General features: G+C 35.6%; 2 protein-coding genes and 1 long non-coding RNA gene across 5 annotated transcripts; 2 read left to right on the top strand and 1 right to left on the bottom strand.

The window, feature by feature from the left end:
- Positions 1–6,087: 6,087 nt before the first annotated feature.
- On the top strand, positions 6,088–6,744 carry LOC107474173 (uncharacterized). Its single transcript, XM_016093776.3, has one exon. The coding sequence runs from the start codon at positions 6,220–6,222 to the stop codon at positions 6,688–6,690; it is 471 nt and encodes a 156-aa protein (XP_015949262.1). The 5' UTR covers positions 6,088–6,219; the 3' UTR covers positions 6,691–6,744.
- A 1,374-nt stretch (positions 6,745–8,118) lies between these two features.
- On the bottom strand, positions 8,119–10,699 carry LOC107474169 (uncharacterized). 3 transcript variants are annotated; one of them, XR_001589192.3, is made up of 7 exons: positions 10,193–10,699; positions 9,930–10,030; positions 9,766–9,835; positions 9,511–9,697; positions 9,255–9,379; positions 8,978–9,092; positions 8,119–8,175 (listed from the first exon to the last, which is right to left on the bottom strand). It is a non-coding gene; the product is annotated as an uncharacterized LOC107474169 (long non-coding RNA). The 3 variants fall into 3 exon arrangements; XR_002370495.2 differs by having other exon boundaries at positions 9,511–9,693; XR_002370493.2 differs by having other exon boundaries at positions 8,173–8,284.
- Positions 10,700–12,400: 1,701 nt separating this feature from the next.
- Positions 12,401–14,357, top strand: LOC107474174 (protein FAR1-RELATED SEQUENCE 5-like). The gene is made up of 4 exons (XM_016093777.1): positions 12,401–12,858; positions 13,128–13,345; positions 13,453–13,703; positions 14,109–14,357. Exons 1-4 carry the CDS (start codon positions 12,401–12,403, stop codon positions 14,355–14,357), a joined length of 1,176 nt encoding a protein of 391 aa, XP_015949263.1.
- The last annotated feature ends 3,211 nt before the right edge of the window (positions 14,358–17,568 follow it).

Below are 17,568 nucleotides of genomic sequence, written 5' to 3'. Positions count from 1 at the left end.
CTTATTTGGTCAATGAAAGGCTATCTCTGTCTTTACTGCTTAGATATTCACAAAAGTGTTTAGTTGATTATTTCTTTCGAACCGTTGTGTTGCTTGTGGTTATTGATAAATTTGTTTGACTTTCATAAGTGTGAATAAACATAGTGACATGTTAATGTTGTTGAATAGCCCTTTTTTTGTCGTCTTGTTTTTTAACGGTTGACTGAATAATATGTGCTGTTCCTGGGTATTAGGAAGCCACGAATTGGTTTTAAGCACGTTTTTTTGATGAATTTGTTTCCTAGAAGTGTGAGTTGGTTATGCAATTTAAATGGGATGGTTACTTCACTATGGAATGGATGGTTGAAATTTTTACCAAGAAAGTGAAATTTGTTCAAGTCTTAAGATCTAATTTTTGCTTCAGTTAGGTAACCAACCATTATGTCAGATGTGAATACTCATTCAATTTAACGGTGGCCTATGTTTGATTTTTTATGAATATTGTTTAAGTTGTTTGATATGGTTACTTTCGGAATAATCTACAAGCCAATTTCTAATGTTACAAAACCATCCACTATCCTACTGAATCGAACATCCACATTAAAATACTTCTAACTGATCACACAACTATACTATTCAAAATTACCATCTGGGTACCAACATAAATAAACATATGCTAGCCCACAGAAACGAACATCCGAGTTAAAATACTTGTAATTGAAGCCTTGCCTATTCTAAATAACCATCTGGGTACAAGAAGAAATAACCATCTACTATCTTACTAAATCGAACATTCACAATAAAATACTTCTAACTAATCGCACACAATAAACCGATACTATTTAGAATAACCTTCTGGGTAACAATAAAAATAAACATCCGCTATCCTATTAAATCAAACATCCAGGTTAACAACAAGCCAAAAGAGTTAGAACAACAAGCCAAACTCAGAATACCAGTTTCATATACATTTGACCATCAAACAACTTGCACAACAAAATAACCATCAAACATAAATATTGAGTTGGAACAACTAACAAAAAAGGAGCTCTAATGTAACATAACAGATTCACTATCCAAAATAGTCTAGGTATTGCCGAAAGAGTTTAATAGGGACATGAATCCACCAACTCCTTGCAGACCAATCTGTCGAGCGGGAGCATCCAAATCTATATTTTCGCAGGATTCTACACGATTATCCTGAAAGAAACAAACTCAAACGAAAAAAAAGTCACTTATTAATCAACTATGAACTAAATGTGAAGCTTTAAATTAATTACGATACTTATCTGGTCTGAATTCTTCCGCTTTCTCTGCATGGATTGCTTGATTGACTTTTCCATCTCATATCTGAGTCTTTTACCTTTTGGCCGACCCTTCGTAGTTACCTTTGATGGGCATTGAATGTCCCCTGTGGCCACCACAGGAAAAATCTCTGTGGCGATGCTAGTGTGTGCATCAGCGACAGCCTTATTCCGCATCTTGGCACGGTAATCAACTAGCTTGACCCTTGCATCATCTAGAGCAGCATGCAACATGGCTGCTTCATCGTCTCCATTCACAAATTCCTGTGCAACATTGTAGAAATGTGCACACAATCCTCTGAATAAGTTATGGCTCTCATCTGAACGTCTCACATTGTGGCTACTCTTAATATAGGTGTGCTTGCGCTTTATTTTCTTGCTCCAACGACGAAGAACATAGCATGAAGGCACTTTATTCACTTTGTAAGATGAAAGCACTACAAGACAGTGGCAACACAACACACTTGCACTCTCGAACAAGTTGCCCTCACATCAAACCTCGTGAGTCAAACGGTCGAAATGGACGTTGTACGTAACATACCGGGTCTTCTCATAGGCTAGTATTTCTTGTTCCACTTTTACCCAGGCCGAGTCACCTTGTTCATTAACAGCACGAATATTGCAATCAGCCTTCATGCCAAAATCTGTTTGGACATTCCTAAACATGTCGTTGGTGTAATCTTGTTGAAATTGTCGCTCGACGGCTGAGCTAGTTGCACATGGGATTAATCCTTTCGAGTCTGCAGCATCGTCCTCTAGTTCCTTCTGCTCCTTGTTTTCAAGCACATTGTCGTACTCTTGGACGAACTGAACCAAGCTAGTCTTGCAATGTAAGTATCCACCAAAGAATCAGTGCATACTCTCACTCCTTTGCGTACTCTTCATAGAAGCCCAAAATTGACCCTTGAAAAATATCGGCACCCACATGCGTCGATCATCAAATAGGTCTACACAAAACAAACCACCCAACAACAGAAACCCGCATTAGGAACGGATTTTCAGAACAAAATACAAGATCAGTACAACATCTAAGCAATGACAATACATGATTTGACTTAAAAGACACGAACCTGATAGCCATTTGTTGTGATGTAGGAACCTATCATAACCACCGAGCTTATACGGTATCTTTTTCGTTATATGATATATGCACCAACGGTGGCATGTATGGGTAGGACCTTCCTAATTACACCAAACATGGACCTGCACTTGTTTGTGATGATACCATGCGGTGCAGTTCCCATGCACTTCAGCCATTGCATGAACACCTACTCGAAACTAGGGATCTCCTCACTGCCTAGCAAAGCACAGCCTAACAAAGTAGACTTACCATGGTGGTTCACACCAACGAAAGTGGCGAACGGCAAACCATGCCTAAAGTAAAAACAACCACATTTATTAACATCCAACTAATACAAAATACCACAAAAAGTAAACAACGTCAACATAAATATATTTTATTGATTCGTACTGTATGTGGTATCAAATGACACCACGTCTCCATAGTATTCATAAGAAGCCCTGCACCGTGCATCCACCCACACCGCACTCCTAAATTTGTAATCATCGTCCACATTTACTACATAGAAGAAGTTCGGATTCATCTCCTTCATTCGCATGAAGTGATCCAGCATCTCCTTGACATCGACGTTGACATTAGTGAATCGGAGTCTTGATGAGATGTAGTTCCTGACATCCTTCTCGGAGAAGTCTCGGTTCGACGGCCCACCAATCTCGTTAGCCAATGCTAGAAATATCTTGTCGGGTCGAATGCCCGCCTCATCATTAACCTCTCAATCATGCATTTTCCGTGCATGGTCAACTCTTTATTCTCGTGGTAATGCACCGCCTTTCTAGTTGAACATGGGTGCGAGTGCCTCAACTCAACCTTCAGCAAAACCCAATCCTGCTTCTCCCTGTCAAAATTTGCATATACCCTTGCTCTGCACTCCACAGCTGCAACCATGTTCTTCCGTGTGGGTGCTTTGACACAAGATCCACGGAAACCCTCCCGATTACAATGAATAGATTGGTTAATCGGTTCCTTAGTCATCCTGTCATAATTTGTGTTCCTTATCTTACTTACAAAACCTACTTTCTTTGCATAGGTTGCATAAAAATCTTGGGCCAGCTTCAAATGATTAAACTGCATTTCAACTCTTGGTATTTCATCTTCGGCAAGGCAACTATGATCTAGTAACTGGAATCAGTTCAATACAAACATCATTCGATGAACATGAGGATTAATGGTTGATTCAAAACATGAGGTTAAAAAAATATCAATATACTAATGTCCAAACCTCATCAACAAGATTCGTGTCATCACTTCCAAACTCATTAATGTTCGTACAGTCTATTGCCTACAATCAAATATACACAACCAAACAAAAACAAACAAACTAATTAGATATGGTACTATTAAACAGAGTCATCTAAAAATATTTAATTCACACTTTTTCAAAGCATATCATTAAAATTTTATTATTATACAAGACTTAACAGAAATCATAATAATGAGAAGTATACTCATACAAAATTCTCACAAAACTAGTTAGTCTTATATTAATTAATTAATTATATAGCACGCATGGGTTCGCCACCTATAAAACACACCTACACAACCTAAACCAATTTTTTTTGTGCTTTGAAAAGTCAAAAAACTCATTATTAGCTTCTGTACCCTTTTCCTTTTCCTTACATATGTAGCCAGTTTTTTGTTTGTGCATGCATGGCATGGGAGCATAGGAATAGAATTCAAAACAATCTAATAACAACCATGAGCAATGTTTAGATTTTAACAATAAACCTATAATGAATCAAGTTCAGTATAACATATTAAAAAGGTAACATAATAATTTATCGAATCAAAAAAATAAATGGCTCATCTTCATCCTCTTTAGAAATTGATATATGATTTATCAATTATCACCCTTGAACTAATTCCTATATGGCAGAACCAGAACACCATAAAAAATTTTTTTTGGAATGAATACCATCAATTTTTAAGAATGTTGGGCTTAGATTAGCCATCTTATTTATATGAAAATAAACATACGTCTTATACTACCAATATACATTACGTACCTTATTAGACTTTTTACCTTCAACATCCCAAAAATTGAGAAGATTGTCACTTGAATGGATGGTATTGCCATTGGTGAAGGATGCTGGGGAATGAGAAACCGGTTCACCAAAATGGGACTCCATTAAAAGCGCTATAAGAGGTTATGTAATCTTGAAACGGCAACCACAACTCTCCCTTGTATTTTGGTCGGATCAGCCGAAGACGATGCGGGGGTGACGATGACCACATTGGGCTTCGATGGACTGCACGGTTCTACTGAATCGGCAGTGGGAAGAAAAACCAAATTTAGGAGACGACTGACTGTTTGGCGGATGGGGTAGAAGGTAGTGGCGACGGCTGCGGAGGTGCGTCGATGGCTTGAGTTCGGCTGGGGGAGTGTGCAGCGAGAGAAGATAAGCTAGTTGGAGAGTCAATGTGAAAATTCTTATTTTTTTGAATTTTAAATTTGATTATTATTATATCTTAATTATTAATACCACTAATTAAATTTAATATTAATTTACTTTTTTAATCGTATTATTGACATTATTCAATAATTTTATTGGTTACCTATATTTTTCCTATCAATAAATTAGTAATTAGATGATCAATTCAGTTCTCAAAACCTTGGTTACATTTGAAAGTTGACTAACAACAAACAACTTCATGATCAATATTGTCCATAACTTGAAGATACTTCCACATGTTCACTTACAGTGCCACCAATCTTCTCTCAACATCAACACCACCCGAGAATAGGGAAGGAGAAGGGATTGGGAGACTGTGAGTAAGGATAAAGAGTATTGGAAATTGGGAATAAGATAAGGTAAGACTTAGAAATTGAAAAAAAAAAAAGAGATTGAATAAATAGTTTAAAATTTTTTAATAATTTTTTAAGATTTAAGTAGTTTTCTTTATTAATATCTATCTTAGTTTAATTTTTTTTATTAAATTTGTCAATGCTATAATTTATGTGGTTTAATTTAGTACTTTATTCATAGTTTAATACATTTTACGCATAATTTTTTTTTAAATTTTTACTTTTATTTCCTCATGTGAAGTTTTAAAATATTTGTTAACAAACTTCTTAAATTAACATTTTGGATGAATTACTTCTTTGTTTCTTATTATTTTATCTTGACTTTTTTTTCACAATATATCTGTCATTCTTTTTCTTTATCCAAAGAATTATTACTACTTATACTTAGTCTATAAAAACATTTAAAAATATTTTATTATTTTCAGCTTCATTAGTTAATTAAGAGTTATTTAGTAATACTATTTTTAGATTACACATAAACTCATGTTTCTAACAATTACATGTTCTAAATGACAAGTAAAGAAGTATAGAGAATGGGGAAAAAAACCAAGAGTTTGATATAGACAAGAGACAAGCCTGGATAATGTTAAATAATAATTTGCAAAAGAAAATTACCTTTCCAATTTCCACATTAGCCTCCATCCCGGTCCCTTATAAACACCAATATATATTTTAATATGCATAACACGGCCGCATTTATTTTAGGCTATCTAACTTTTGCCTAACATGCAGCATAAACTCTCACACATTCAATTAAATTTAACAAACCTTACTTTACCAAAGATATATAGTATAGCAGAAATTCTAAGGTGCAAATCATCATACATCATCATATCATAACGTGACAAAAATCCCACACTATAAAAAATAAAATCCATTCAACCACCCTTTATTCCCACAACCTTAATTGATTCTCTTTCAATCCAAGGACAAATCCTTTCATTTCCATTCTCTTCCAAATTTCATCACATACCCCATACAGAAAATAAGAACAAAAGAAAATAAAAAAAATTCATTAGAAGAACAACACAACTACACAAGCAGTTGTAAGAATGAATTCGATCTGCATATCTAACTGTATCAATGACACACGTGATTCTCACATTCGTGCCAACTATACGAACCTGTATAAGTGGCCGGAATCAGATGTAGAGTTTGTTAGGTCGTTGAGCCACGAGGGTAGGAGGAGATGCCACGTGTACGGTCAGGATCACCCGAAGGTGGTGGATAGCATCTCATGTAGGCAGATGTACCTTAGGAGCTACCAGTTTTCAAGGAAGGAGAGTGTCCCTCAAAAGACAAAAAGGTGTTTTAGGAGGGTGAAGGAGAGAGTAACACGTGGCAACCATGGTGGTTGGAGGAACAACTGCAGAAAGAGGATTATTGGTAGACACCATGGTAGGAGGAACAAGTGTCTGGTTTGGAGGAGACTGAAGCAAATTTCGTGTGCTGCTTTGTTTAGGATATTCAAGAAGTTATTGTCTTTTGCTGCCAGTGTAGATGTTGTGAAGTGGGGAGATTGATTACTTTTTGTTTCCCAAATATTTTTTTTATTAATTTAAGGTTGTGGTTTCCAATTTGATCTTTTTAAAATTTTTATTTATTTATTTAACTTTCTGGTGCAATTTTCTTTCTCTAATCTATTTTTTGTGGGTTCGGTTTGCTGACCATGTGAATGTGAATGTGAATGTGAGGATATTTAAATGGAAATTCATCTTCACACTTGACAAGTGTTTCATTTTTTGTGTTAATTTATGATCATGTTTGGTGTTAACAAAAAATCAACCATTAAATCAGTTATTAATAATTTCATATAAAATATATATATTAAAATATAAAATACATATTAAAATAAATTAAATAATATAATTTATACACAAATACATAAAAATAATTTTTTTTGAGCACATAATACTTTTGGTTAATTTCTCACTATTAATTTAAATTTAAGAATAAATCCCTAAATTGGTTCTACAAATTTTTGGGTTGAATATTTTGGTTTTTGACATTTTTATTCTCTAAAAATCTTCCAAAATTATTCTTGTCAAATAAATTAGTCTATCAATTACTTTCAATTAAATTTTTAATATATGTATTGAACAAATAATTTGCTAACAAATTTTAATACAAGACGATTAGGTTTTAAAAAATATTACTCTAAGACAAATTACTCTCCTTTTAAATTCACTACAAGAAAACATTTCTGAATGCATGGCAGAAAACTGAAAAAAGCATGGTGAAAATATTGTCACGCTTTTTGAGCTAATGGCACTCTTTTAAAAATGTCACATCTGCAAACATGTCGATTATTTTATTGCTACGCTTTATTTTTTGCCACACTTTTAAAATTACCACACTTAAAAACGTAGTCATGAGAGATATGACCACACTTTCAAAGCGTAGCAATAGCGAGAGATACGGCCACACTTTTTAAACGTGGGTATATCTTTATCAAATTAAAAAAAAATCCTGGTATATCCTTATCAAATTAAATGAACAGAACATAGCAAAACCTGTTTGCAACCACCAAAAACAATATTTGAAAACAAAGTCAAGCAGCAGGTCAAACAATTTTACATCATTTAGAAAAATCTGTAGTCATATTGGGGATACAAAATTACGAACTAATGTTACAATCTTCAAATGATTAAAATAATCCATTAGGAAAAACAGTATGATAAAACAAGATATAAAAGAGCATGATGAAGCAGACTATGAGACAATCTTAAGCAATAATCAATTTTTGGTATAGTATTGGATAGTAAAATTTTCAGAATCCCTCAATAATTTATTTAGATTCAGAGCTTTAAGTCCGTGCAATTCCTTCCCTGCCGCTATCAAGCCTATTGTCTGTTCAATTCAATAAATAAAGGGTTATGCTCCAGCCACCCAAAAAAGGTATCCAGGGACAATAGAATCTCAAGGATTAAGTTACAAAGCAAAAGGAAATGCTTGCCTGTGCAGCACTGCTTGATGGATCTCCCTCACTGGCACTGCATTTACATGGCCTATATAGCAGCAATAATCCATCAATTTCCATGACTCAAGGAATGAAGATTAGCAGCAAGAGAGTACATTACATGGCAAGACAACCTTGGTACCAAAGCAACAACCAAACTTCATATAAAGCAAAGAAAAGAAAAGATAAGAAAAGATAAGAAAAGAAAAGAAAAGAAATGAGCCTGCTGAAACCAGTATCAATGACTATCAAACAAGGATAACCACTCTAGCCTAAATTTTTGTAATCTGCCAAATTCAGTTTATCAAACAAATCAGATACCTCAACATATTTTCATAGGAATGAAATCTTAATAATATATTCTCCAAATCTTTCACAGCCATCATTGTTTTTTTAATTAGCTTTTGATATATATATTAGTAATAGACAATAACAACTACTATCAAACAAAAAAAAAATTACCACTAGCTCTATATCCCTCTTCTAATGCTAAATATCTAGTTCTAATTATTATTGCCGAAACATTGAGTCAAAGAATGAACGGAGCCAGCGAAAATAAGCCTAGCTAGAAAAAGAACTTATTGCTTACTTTGTTAGTTAAATTATTTTGATTCGCAATCAGACATACAACGAATAGAGGATCCTAAGAAATTTCATTAGTCAAAAACTGTTTGTATGAAAAATAGAGAGAAGAAAATCCTCTACTTTCGTTCTAATCAAAGATCAATGCAATAAAATCATGTATTTATGTCAATGGCATTAGATTTAAGTTCACTACCTTGCTGAGTTACTTGTATATATTCCTACATTAACAAGAAAAAGAATAAAATTATTTTTATCTACAAACAAACCTGAGTCTCAGCTGAATTCAAACCAGCAGAAAATGGCTTCACTCATCATCTCTGAATCCTTTTAGACCAGCAACAATGCCATTCATGGCGACAGAATCATCCCAGGGCGCGAACTCTGTGATGAAAAGCAACTTCGATCAAAAAATGCTTTTTAAGTATTATTCATCATAACATTTAAACCAAAACTTGGATATTTTACAGACATCTTAGAGCTATTAATTTATCAATATTTGAACAGTTTGAAAGAAATAATAAATGGAAAATGTTGCACATATACCGTTTAGGATTTATCCCAGCAGCTGCAACATACAGATCAAGCTTCCCAATGGATTGCCATTTCCATGAACTCCAATCTCCAAGTCCCAAAATTCTGCTCCCATCAATAACAACAACCATATCAACCTGAAAAGAACATAAAAAAAGATGTCTCATTATTAAAATGTTGAAATGCATCATTGTTCATCACTATTGTGCATACAAGGTTGAGCTTCAATTTGAAAGAAATAATAAAACCATCGCAGATAAATATATACCTTATACACTCAACATGATGCAGTTTGTAGTGAGTTTTCCATCGGTTGGCCAATCAATTCTATGTAGTGAGTTTGTAGCATCGTGCACTCCTGAATCCACAGTACTTCTCGCAGATAAAAACACAAGGAACTTTCCATTTGGGTTGGTCGAAATTCCAAAATGATCGTCATAGTTTTAGGCACCTACCTTCTCAATAATTGAGCCTTATTCAATTATCAAAAAGAAAAAAAAGAAGAAAAAACATACAAACATACCTGAATCTTGGAAAGAGGGCACAGCTTACGATTCGAGTAAGGTTCAGTATATGCCATTCTTTGAGTTGAGCTACATGAAAAGAAATATGTACTAGTATCTAGAAGGATTTAAAAGAGGGAGAATTTAGAAGATATTATTACTAATTATTACTAAAGTGACTTACTTGATCTCTTGTTCATTAGATTTTGAGTCATGATGGGGTGTTCTAACTGCAAGGTTCCCTCAAGCACAGAACTCCATCACCAAGTACGCACATCCATCATACTAAAGTAGAAATAAGAAATCGCGAAAGTTTAAATAACAATAATAAAATGATCCTTCAATTATGCAACAAAGAATTGATTTTCTCAAAATATTTCACTTTAATTTAAAAAATAAGAAAAAAGGCATTCAAATAAGAGGGAACCAAAATTAAAAAACAAGAACCTGGAAGAAATCAAGGAGGCGAACGATGTTGGGGTGGTTGACGGAGGACAAGAAATTGAGCTCGCAGTGGAACGATGACTTAAGGCGAAGGTTGAGTTTGGAGAGGAACACCTGTTTCACTGCCACCTCTTCGCCGGTGCCTCTGTGCTCCGCCCTCCACACCACCGAGAACGACCCATTTCCGATCTTCCGCTTCAGAATGATGTCCTTTACTCTTACCGATTCACTCTCTTCTTCCATTCCTGTTGATAGTGATAGAACTGCTGCTGCTTCTTTGATGGAGAAGAGCGCCACGGTAGGGACTCGCGACTTGGCGCCGAGGAACGCGCCACTGCCGCGGATTGCGTGAGAAGGATGGCGGGGCAGGAGAACGGCATCGCGGATGGAGGTGGACGGAGGGACGCGCTACGGTCTACGACTCTACCGATGGAGGGAGGGAGGTGCTATGGAGGAGAATGGAGATTTCTGAGAATAGGGTTTAGGGACCAGGGAGGGACTGAGAGAGTGACTCTCAAATAGTTAAAAGTTAAAAGTTGATTTTTTTTATGTTGTTTGGATGAAAAGAAAATAGATAAAAAAAATAAGAGTAATTTTTTTGTTTAAATAAAAAAAAATTATAACCAAATAAAATTATATTAATATCTTTATCTATATTATATATAAATTATAATATATTAATGTATTTAATTTATTTTTTAATAAAAAAATTATTCCAATTGTATTTCAGAATTTTAATATATTATTTGGTGGAAACTCAAGTGCAGTCGACTTTACGTGAAGTTAATAACTGAGAGCCGTTAGATGATTTGACTGATTTGACTAAATTTTCATCTAACGGCTTTTAACTATCAACTTCACGTAAAGTCGACTGCACCTGAGTTTTCACCATATTATTTATGTTAACAATAAAATTTTTTGAATTTATTCTTTTTTATTGTCTTTTAAATATCATAAATAAAAAGATGTATCATTGTTTTTTAAATATATACAAATAAATAATTTTCTAAAAGAATAATAAAAATTACTCATAGTTACATCATTAATCTCCTTAATCATATTTAAAAAAAGTTTCACTAAATCGCATTTACAAAATAAATTACTATTAGAAGTGGCTACTATTTCTTTCTTACTATGTGCAACAAACAAACATATACAATTTTTATAACAGAAAAGCTATTTATGTAAAAATTACATGGATAGTATCCAAGCAACTTTCACTCCATGCCCCACACCCCCGTTTGTTTTACACGCGCCTCTTATAACTTATATAACGAATCTTTATTTTGCGTTATCAACGTTTCTCAACGTAAACCTTTTCATACAACGTAAACCTCTTTTGCGTTTTTTTTCTTCTTCTTCTTCTTCAACCTAATTAAATTTGTTGTTCTCCTCTTTCGCATTTTTCTTCTCTCATTATGGATCTGGATTGATTCAATGCAATTAGCTTCATCGTTCATCTTCTTCTTCGTTTTCTTCTTCGATCTGCACTTTTGAATTGAAACAATGAATGAATCAACTTCAAATCAGTTGAATGAGTGCGATTTTGATGATTCTTCTGAAATGCATCAATTTGTTGAGGTTTGGATTATTGAATTCTGAATCGAATTTAATGGAATGAAATTTCTAATTTTATTTGAAGTGAATTGAATGGACTGAGGTGATCTACATCTGAATTGCATTCAAATGAATTGATAATATGTAATTGTGAGTAATTGTGAGTGTCAGTAACTGTGAGTAACTCTGAGTAAATGTAAGTAACTTTTTGGATCGGTAAGTAATAAAGAGGTGGTTCATCACGTTCATGTTTTCGGTTCGGTCCGCAGAGAGGAGTCTAACAAAAATTAGACCAATATGTTTTGTTTTCTTCCCTAAGCACATATAATTGTTTCACTGTAATTAAGATTTCGATTCATCATAATTAAGATTTCGGTTCACCATACAGACCAGCTGTGTTGTGGATGAAAAATTTGTCCCAAAGGTGGGAATGATTTTCAAGACACTAGAAGAAGCTGGAAAGTTCTACAAACATTATTCCAAACTTACTGTTTTTCTACCAAAATCAGGAACACGACTAGGGACGGTGACAAGATTAAGAATCAACTAATTGTATGCTCTAGAGAGGAGAGGTGAAAATCAAAGATATCTCCGACTTTGAAGACAAACCCTTCAGCTGGGTTAAATTGTCTGGCCAGAATTTACGTACACATAATGAAGGATGTTGGTCTTTGGACAATTTCCAAAGTTGTTTTGAATCACTCATATCCTTGTTGTCCAGACCAGGCTGAGATGCTCAAACAATACAGGAAGCTTAGCATGTTCGTGCGTCGCACCATTGAAACTCACGAGGAAGCCAGAATCAGACCGAGCAAAACTTACCAATTATTTGTGGCAGTAATTGGCAGCCACTGTGAACTAAGTTTTATAGAAAAAGACGTAAGGAATTACATCACAAGAAAAGTACGGAATATTTCTAAAGAAGACGATGCCAAAGAATTTGGGAAGTACCTAGTTAGAATGAAAGAGAAGAACCAAAATTTCTTTCTTGAGCTCAACCTTGAAGGTGATCACTGCATTAAACATGCATTCTGGGTTAATGCAACAAGCAGGGCTGCATTTGATTATTTCGGAGATGTGGTTTTATTTGACACCACCTATAACACAAACAGGTATTCGGTTCATTCAAACATTTTTTTATGTTCAGTTAGTGTATATATTTCGGTTCATCAACTTGTGGTTGTTATTTATGGAGGTACAATTTGGTTTTAGGTTCTTTTGTTGGCGTGAATCACCACGGCCAGTCGACACTTCTTGGATGCATGCTAATGAAAAATGAGGACATTCAATCATTCAAATGACTATTTGAGTGTTGGCTACGTTGCATGGGAGGGAAGGCACCAAAAGGTATTCTTACCGATTAATGCGCATCGATTCAAAGGGCAATTGAGCTATGCATGCCAACAACAATTCACCGCTGGTGTATCTGGCACATCATGAAGAAGATCCCAAGCAAACTAAATAGCTACAAGGGACACATTGATATTGAACAAGAGATGAGCCATGTTGTTTGGAACTCGTACACAAAAGACGCATTTGACAGAAATTGGAACGATTTCCTCACAAAGTATGGTTTCGGAGACAACAAGTGGCTTTCAGGTAATTGAGATTTCAATTTGAATTATTTTTATGCTCATATTTATTTTTCCCAAAAGCATGCACTTTTTTCAGTTAACCACACCTTATAAGTTCGGTTTGGTATGCAGAGCTCTACGAGGATCGGCATATATGGATTCCGATTTACTTGGATCACCACTTTTGGGCTGGGATGAGAAGCACACAAAGGAGCAAGAGCATACATTCATTTTTCAACAAGTTCATCACACGGAATAGCTCCTTGAGACAATTCGTGAAGCAATACGACAATTGCCTCGCAAGTAGAGAACAAGCAGAGAGAGAATTCGATGCTGTAGATTTTCACACCGTGATACCGTGCGCAACAAAATCAGCACTAGAGGTATAGTTTCAGCATGTATATACCCATGAGAAGTTCAGAGAAGTTCAAGCTCAATTCAGAGGTAAAGTGAATTGTATCACAAGATCAATGCATTCAACCCTAGGTTTCACAACATATGAAGTCATAGAGCAGGTTTCCAACTCCACATTCAATAAGTTTGTCGTCACCTATGACGCAGTATCACGAGATGTAAAGTGACACTGCTTGCTGTTTGAGTCTAGAGGCATATTGTGCCGCCATTCCCTAAGCATCCTAAGCTTTGAGCGAGTGCATAATGTGGCACCAAAATACATATTGGAACGTTGGAGCAAGAATATAAAGAGGAGGCACACACACATCAAGAGCAGCCAGGATGAACCTCTACTAGAGCCAAGAAGTAAGAGATTTGACGAATTGGTGTTTCAGTGGCACAATATATGTGAATTTGCTTCTGAGTCTGAAGAGTTGACCAAAACTTTGCACCGAGCATTTGACAAGGTCATGGTAGAGATGGAAGAATATCAAGAGAGAAGGAAAGGAAAAAGTTTGTTAACCCATGAAGAAGCGACATTAAGCACTGTGAATGATCTTCAAAGCCCACCACGTGTCAAAACAAGAGGTCGGCCCAAGAACAGACTTGGATCAAACTTGGAAAAAAGATCTCAGATGCCATGAAGAAAAAGAAAAAGACAACTCCAAGCGAGGTAAAATTGACTTACTTTTGATTACTTAAAAATTCAATTGTTCATTTTGCTAATATACAATTAATTATGTATTTTTAGTTGAACCTTTTAGACTCCGCATCATCAATTCAGTCAAGCTCCACTCTTTACAATGCACCAGATATGAATTATCTAAGAGAGGATTGTACAAGTTTTAGTTTTTATTAATGTAAATTTTTGTTCACCCATGAGAAAATTTCGGTTCACCATGCTCATAGCAGGGTTAATGAATAGTCACTTTTTTCTGAAATTCTAGTGTATTAATTTCTAAGTTGAATAATTAGAATTTATTTTTTGGTTCATGGTTCAGAGTTCAGAGTTCAGGGTTTAGGGTTTAGGGTTTAAGGTTTAAGGTTTAGGGTTTAGGGTTTCAAGTTTTAGGGTTTTAGGGTTTAGGGTTTATGCTTTTAGGGTTCAGTGTACAGTGTGTTTCAAACATTCGGTTTGCCCCATCTATTAATTTCGGTTCACCGTGTTCATGGTTGAGGGTTTAGGGTTTAGGGGTCTAGGGTTTAGCATTCAGAGTTTAGGGTTTTAGGGGATTAGGGTTTACGGTAGGATTCAGGGTTTAGGGTTTAAGGTTTAGGGTTTATCATTTAGGGTTTAGAGTTCAGTGTTCAGGGTTCGGGTTCAGAGTTCAGGGTTTGGGTTTAGGGTTTAGGGTTTAGGTTTTAGGGTGTAGGGTTTAGGATTTAGGGTTTTAGGGATTTATGGTTTATGGGTTCAAGGTTTAGTGTTCAGGGTTCTAGTTTTAGGGTTCAGGGTTTAGGGTTTAAGGTTCAGTGTTTAGGGGTTCAGTGTGTTTTTACCTTTCGATTCGCCCGGTGTATTAATTTCGGTTCACTGTATTTTTAGGGTTCATAATTTTTTTGTAAACACCCTGATTTCATTCACTATGAACTTGCAACAAAACAGCAGTCAGGCAGTTCCAACAGGTATATAACAAGACAAGAAGTAATCCATCTTGAATTAGTATATACATTAACATTAGATCTATACATTAATATTAACATTTACGTTAATGTTGACATATATACATTCAAAAGAAGCAGTGTCTGCTTTTTTAAACAAGTTAAACAAAATATTCTTAATTAGAACCAGTCAAACTGTACTGGTTTTGAGAATCACTTGATGTTTCTGAATTCATCGGAACAATTTTTTTCTTTTCTCAAGAGCATCTTTTGTCTTGTTCTTTCTGCCAGCGTTATATTGTCAAATTCGGATTCTGATTTGGATTCTGAAAAAGATTCTTCTTCTGGAGAAGAATTCACAACAACAACTTTCTTTTCTTCTTTCTCCCTTTTTCTTTTCTCTTTCTCCCTCAGAAAAGTTGTTATGTTTTTCACCTTCTTTCTTTTTGTTTTTTCGTCCTTTATTTGCTTTCTATACAGAAGTCCCTAAAACACAAACTTATTTAGTTAGCAGAGTATTTTAGAAGCATCTAAAATGAGGAAATATAAAAATAATCAGGTGAATCAAAATGACCACAAACACTGAACCGAACGCAATTCATGTGATGAATAATACGTGATAAACATTCAATTATCAAGAAAAATATTTGTGCATGCACAATGATTCAAATCAACACATTACTATTGTGTCCGTTGCTTTCTCAGAAATCCGGTCGAGCATCATTTTCTTTGTCCAATAGGCCACCCACGGTGCCGGGGGAGCATCAAGTCCATCCAAGCGAGGGAACTTGGTTTCATAGAAGTATATCAGCATCAAAACAAAAACACAGCCCTCAACAGACTGTTTCTTCCCCTTTCTCTTGTTTTTGATTCCATTCCTCAAGAAGCTGAGCACATGATTTGCCGAATCCCACTGTCGGATGTTGTCCACACAAAAGATAGGCGGCTTATGGATCGCGGAGGCCATGCTTACCATCGTCCGCAGCAAGAAGCAGTTCTGTATGAAGACGACAACAGTCCTGCAGAATTTTTTCCGGTTCTCATCCCCTTCAACACTCATATTTAAGACAGACTTTGTCAAAGTCGCCAACATAACACATTTGAGGCTGTCAGATATTGCCTTGTCTTCCTCATTCAGTTTGCGATGGTCAACCTTTTTAGGAAAACGATTCCCTATAATATTTTAATAGCAACAAATGAGCCAAAAAGGTTCGGTTTTATTTTTTATATACCAATGAACCAAAATTAAAGATAGCAATAAACCGAAATTAAGGAGAGCAATGAACCGAAATTATAGGGAGCAATGAACCAAAAATAAGTAAGAAGTGAAAAGTGTATTACCGTCATGGCTTATCCCCAACGCAGTTGCTACCTTGGCAGGTGTTATGTATATTTTTTCATGGAGAGTCTTCAGGCATCCATGATACTCATCATAGCAATCAGTCAATTCTCTTAAGAGGGCGTGAGAGACGTTTATTTCTGGGACATGTGCCAGGATACCGAATCCTATTTCTTCAACTATATCTTTCTTTTGCTGACTGGTGCACGAAATTGCAATAACACTTTTGCAATCCCGCACAACTAACCAGCAAGTGTACTGGGTCGTCCAAGTAATACCTTGCGTGAGCAAGGGTCGATCCCACAGAGATTGTCGGCTTGAAGCAAGCTATGGTTATCTTGTAAATCTTAGTCAGGATATCAGAAATTATCAGGATTGATTGTGAAAAGCAAAAAAAACACGAAATGGTTACTTGTTTTGCAGTAATGGAGAATAGGTTGAGGTTTGGAGATGCTCCATCTTCTGAATCTCTGCTTTCCTACTGTCTTCTTCTTCAAACACGCAAGTCTCCTTCCATGGCAAGCTGTATGTAGGGTTTCACCGTTGTCAATGGCTACCTCCCATCCTCTCATTGGAACGATTCCTAATGCCCTGTCACGGCACGGCATTCCATCTGTCGGTTCTCAATCAGACCGGAGTAGAATCCAGTGATTCTTTTGGCGTCTGTCACTAACGCCCCGCCTTCAGGAGATTGAAGCACGTCACAGTCATTCAATCATTGAATCCTACTCAGAATACCACAGACAAGGTTTAGACCTTCCGGATTCTCTTGAATGCCGCCATCAGTCTAGCTTATACCACGAAGATTCCGGTTAAAGAACCCAAGAGATAACTACTTAATCTAAGATAGAACGGAGGTGGTTGTCAGGCACGCGTTCATAGTTGAGAATGATGATGATTGTCACGGATCATCA

This window comes from Arachis duranensis, chromosome 2 (assembly GCF_000817695.3).
Source record: "Arachis duranensis cultivar V14167 chromosome 2, aradu.V14167.gnm2.J7QH, whole genome shotgun sequence".
In the NCBI taxonomy this organism is placed as follows: domain Eukaryota; kingdom Viridiplantae; phylum Streptophyta; class Magnoliopsida; order Fabales; family Fabaceae; genus Arachis; species Arachis duranensis.
This window is presented reverse-complemented; position numbering and strand designations above follow the sequence as displayed.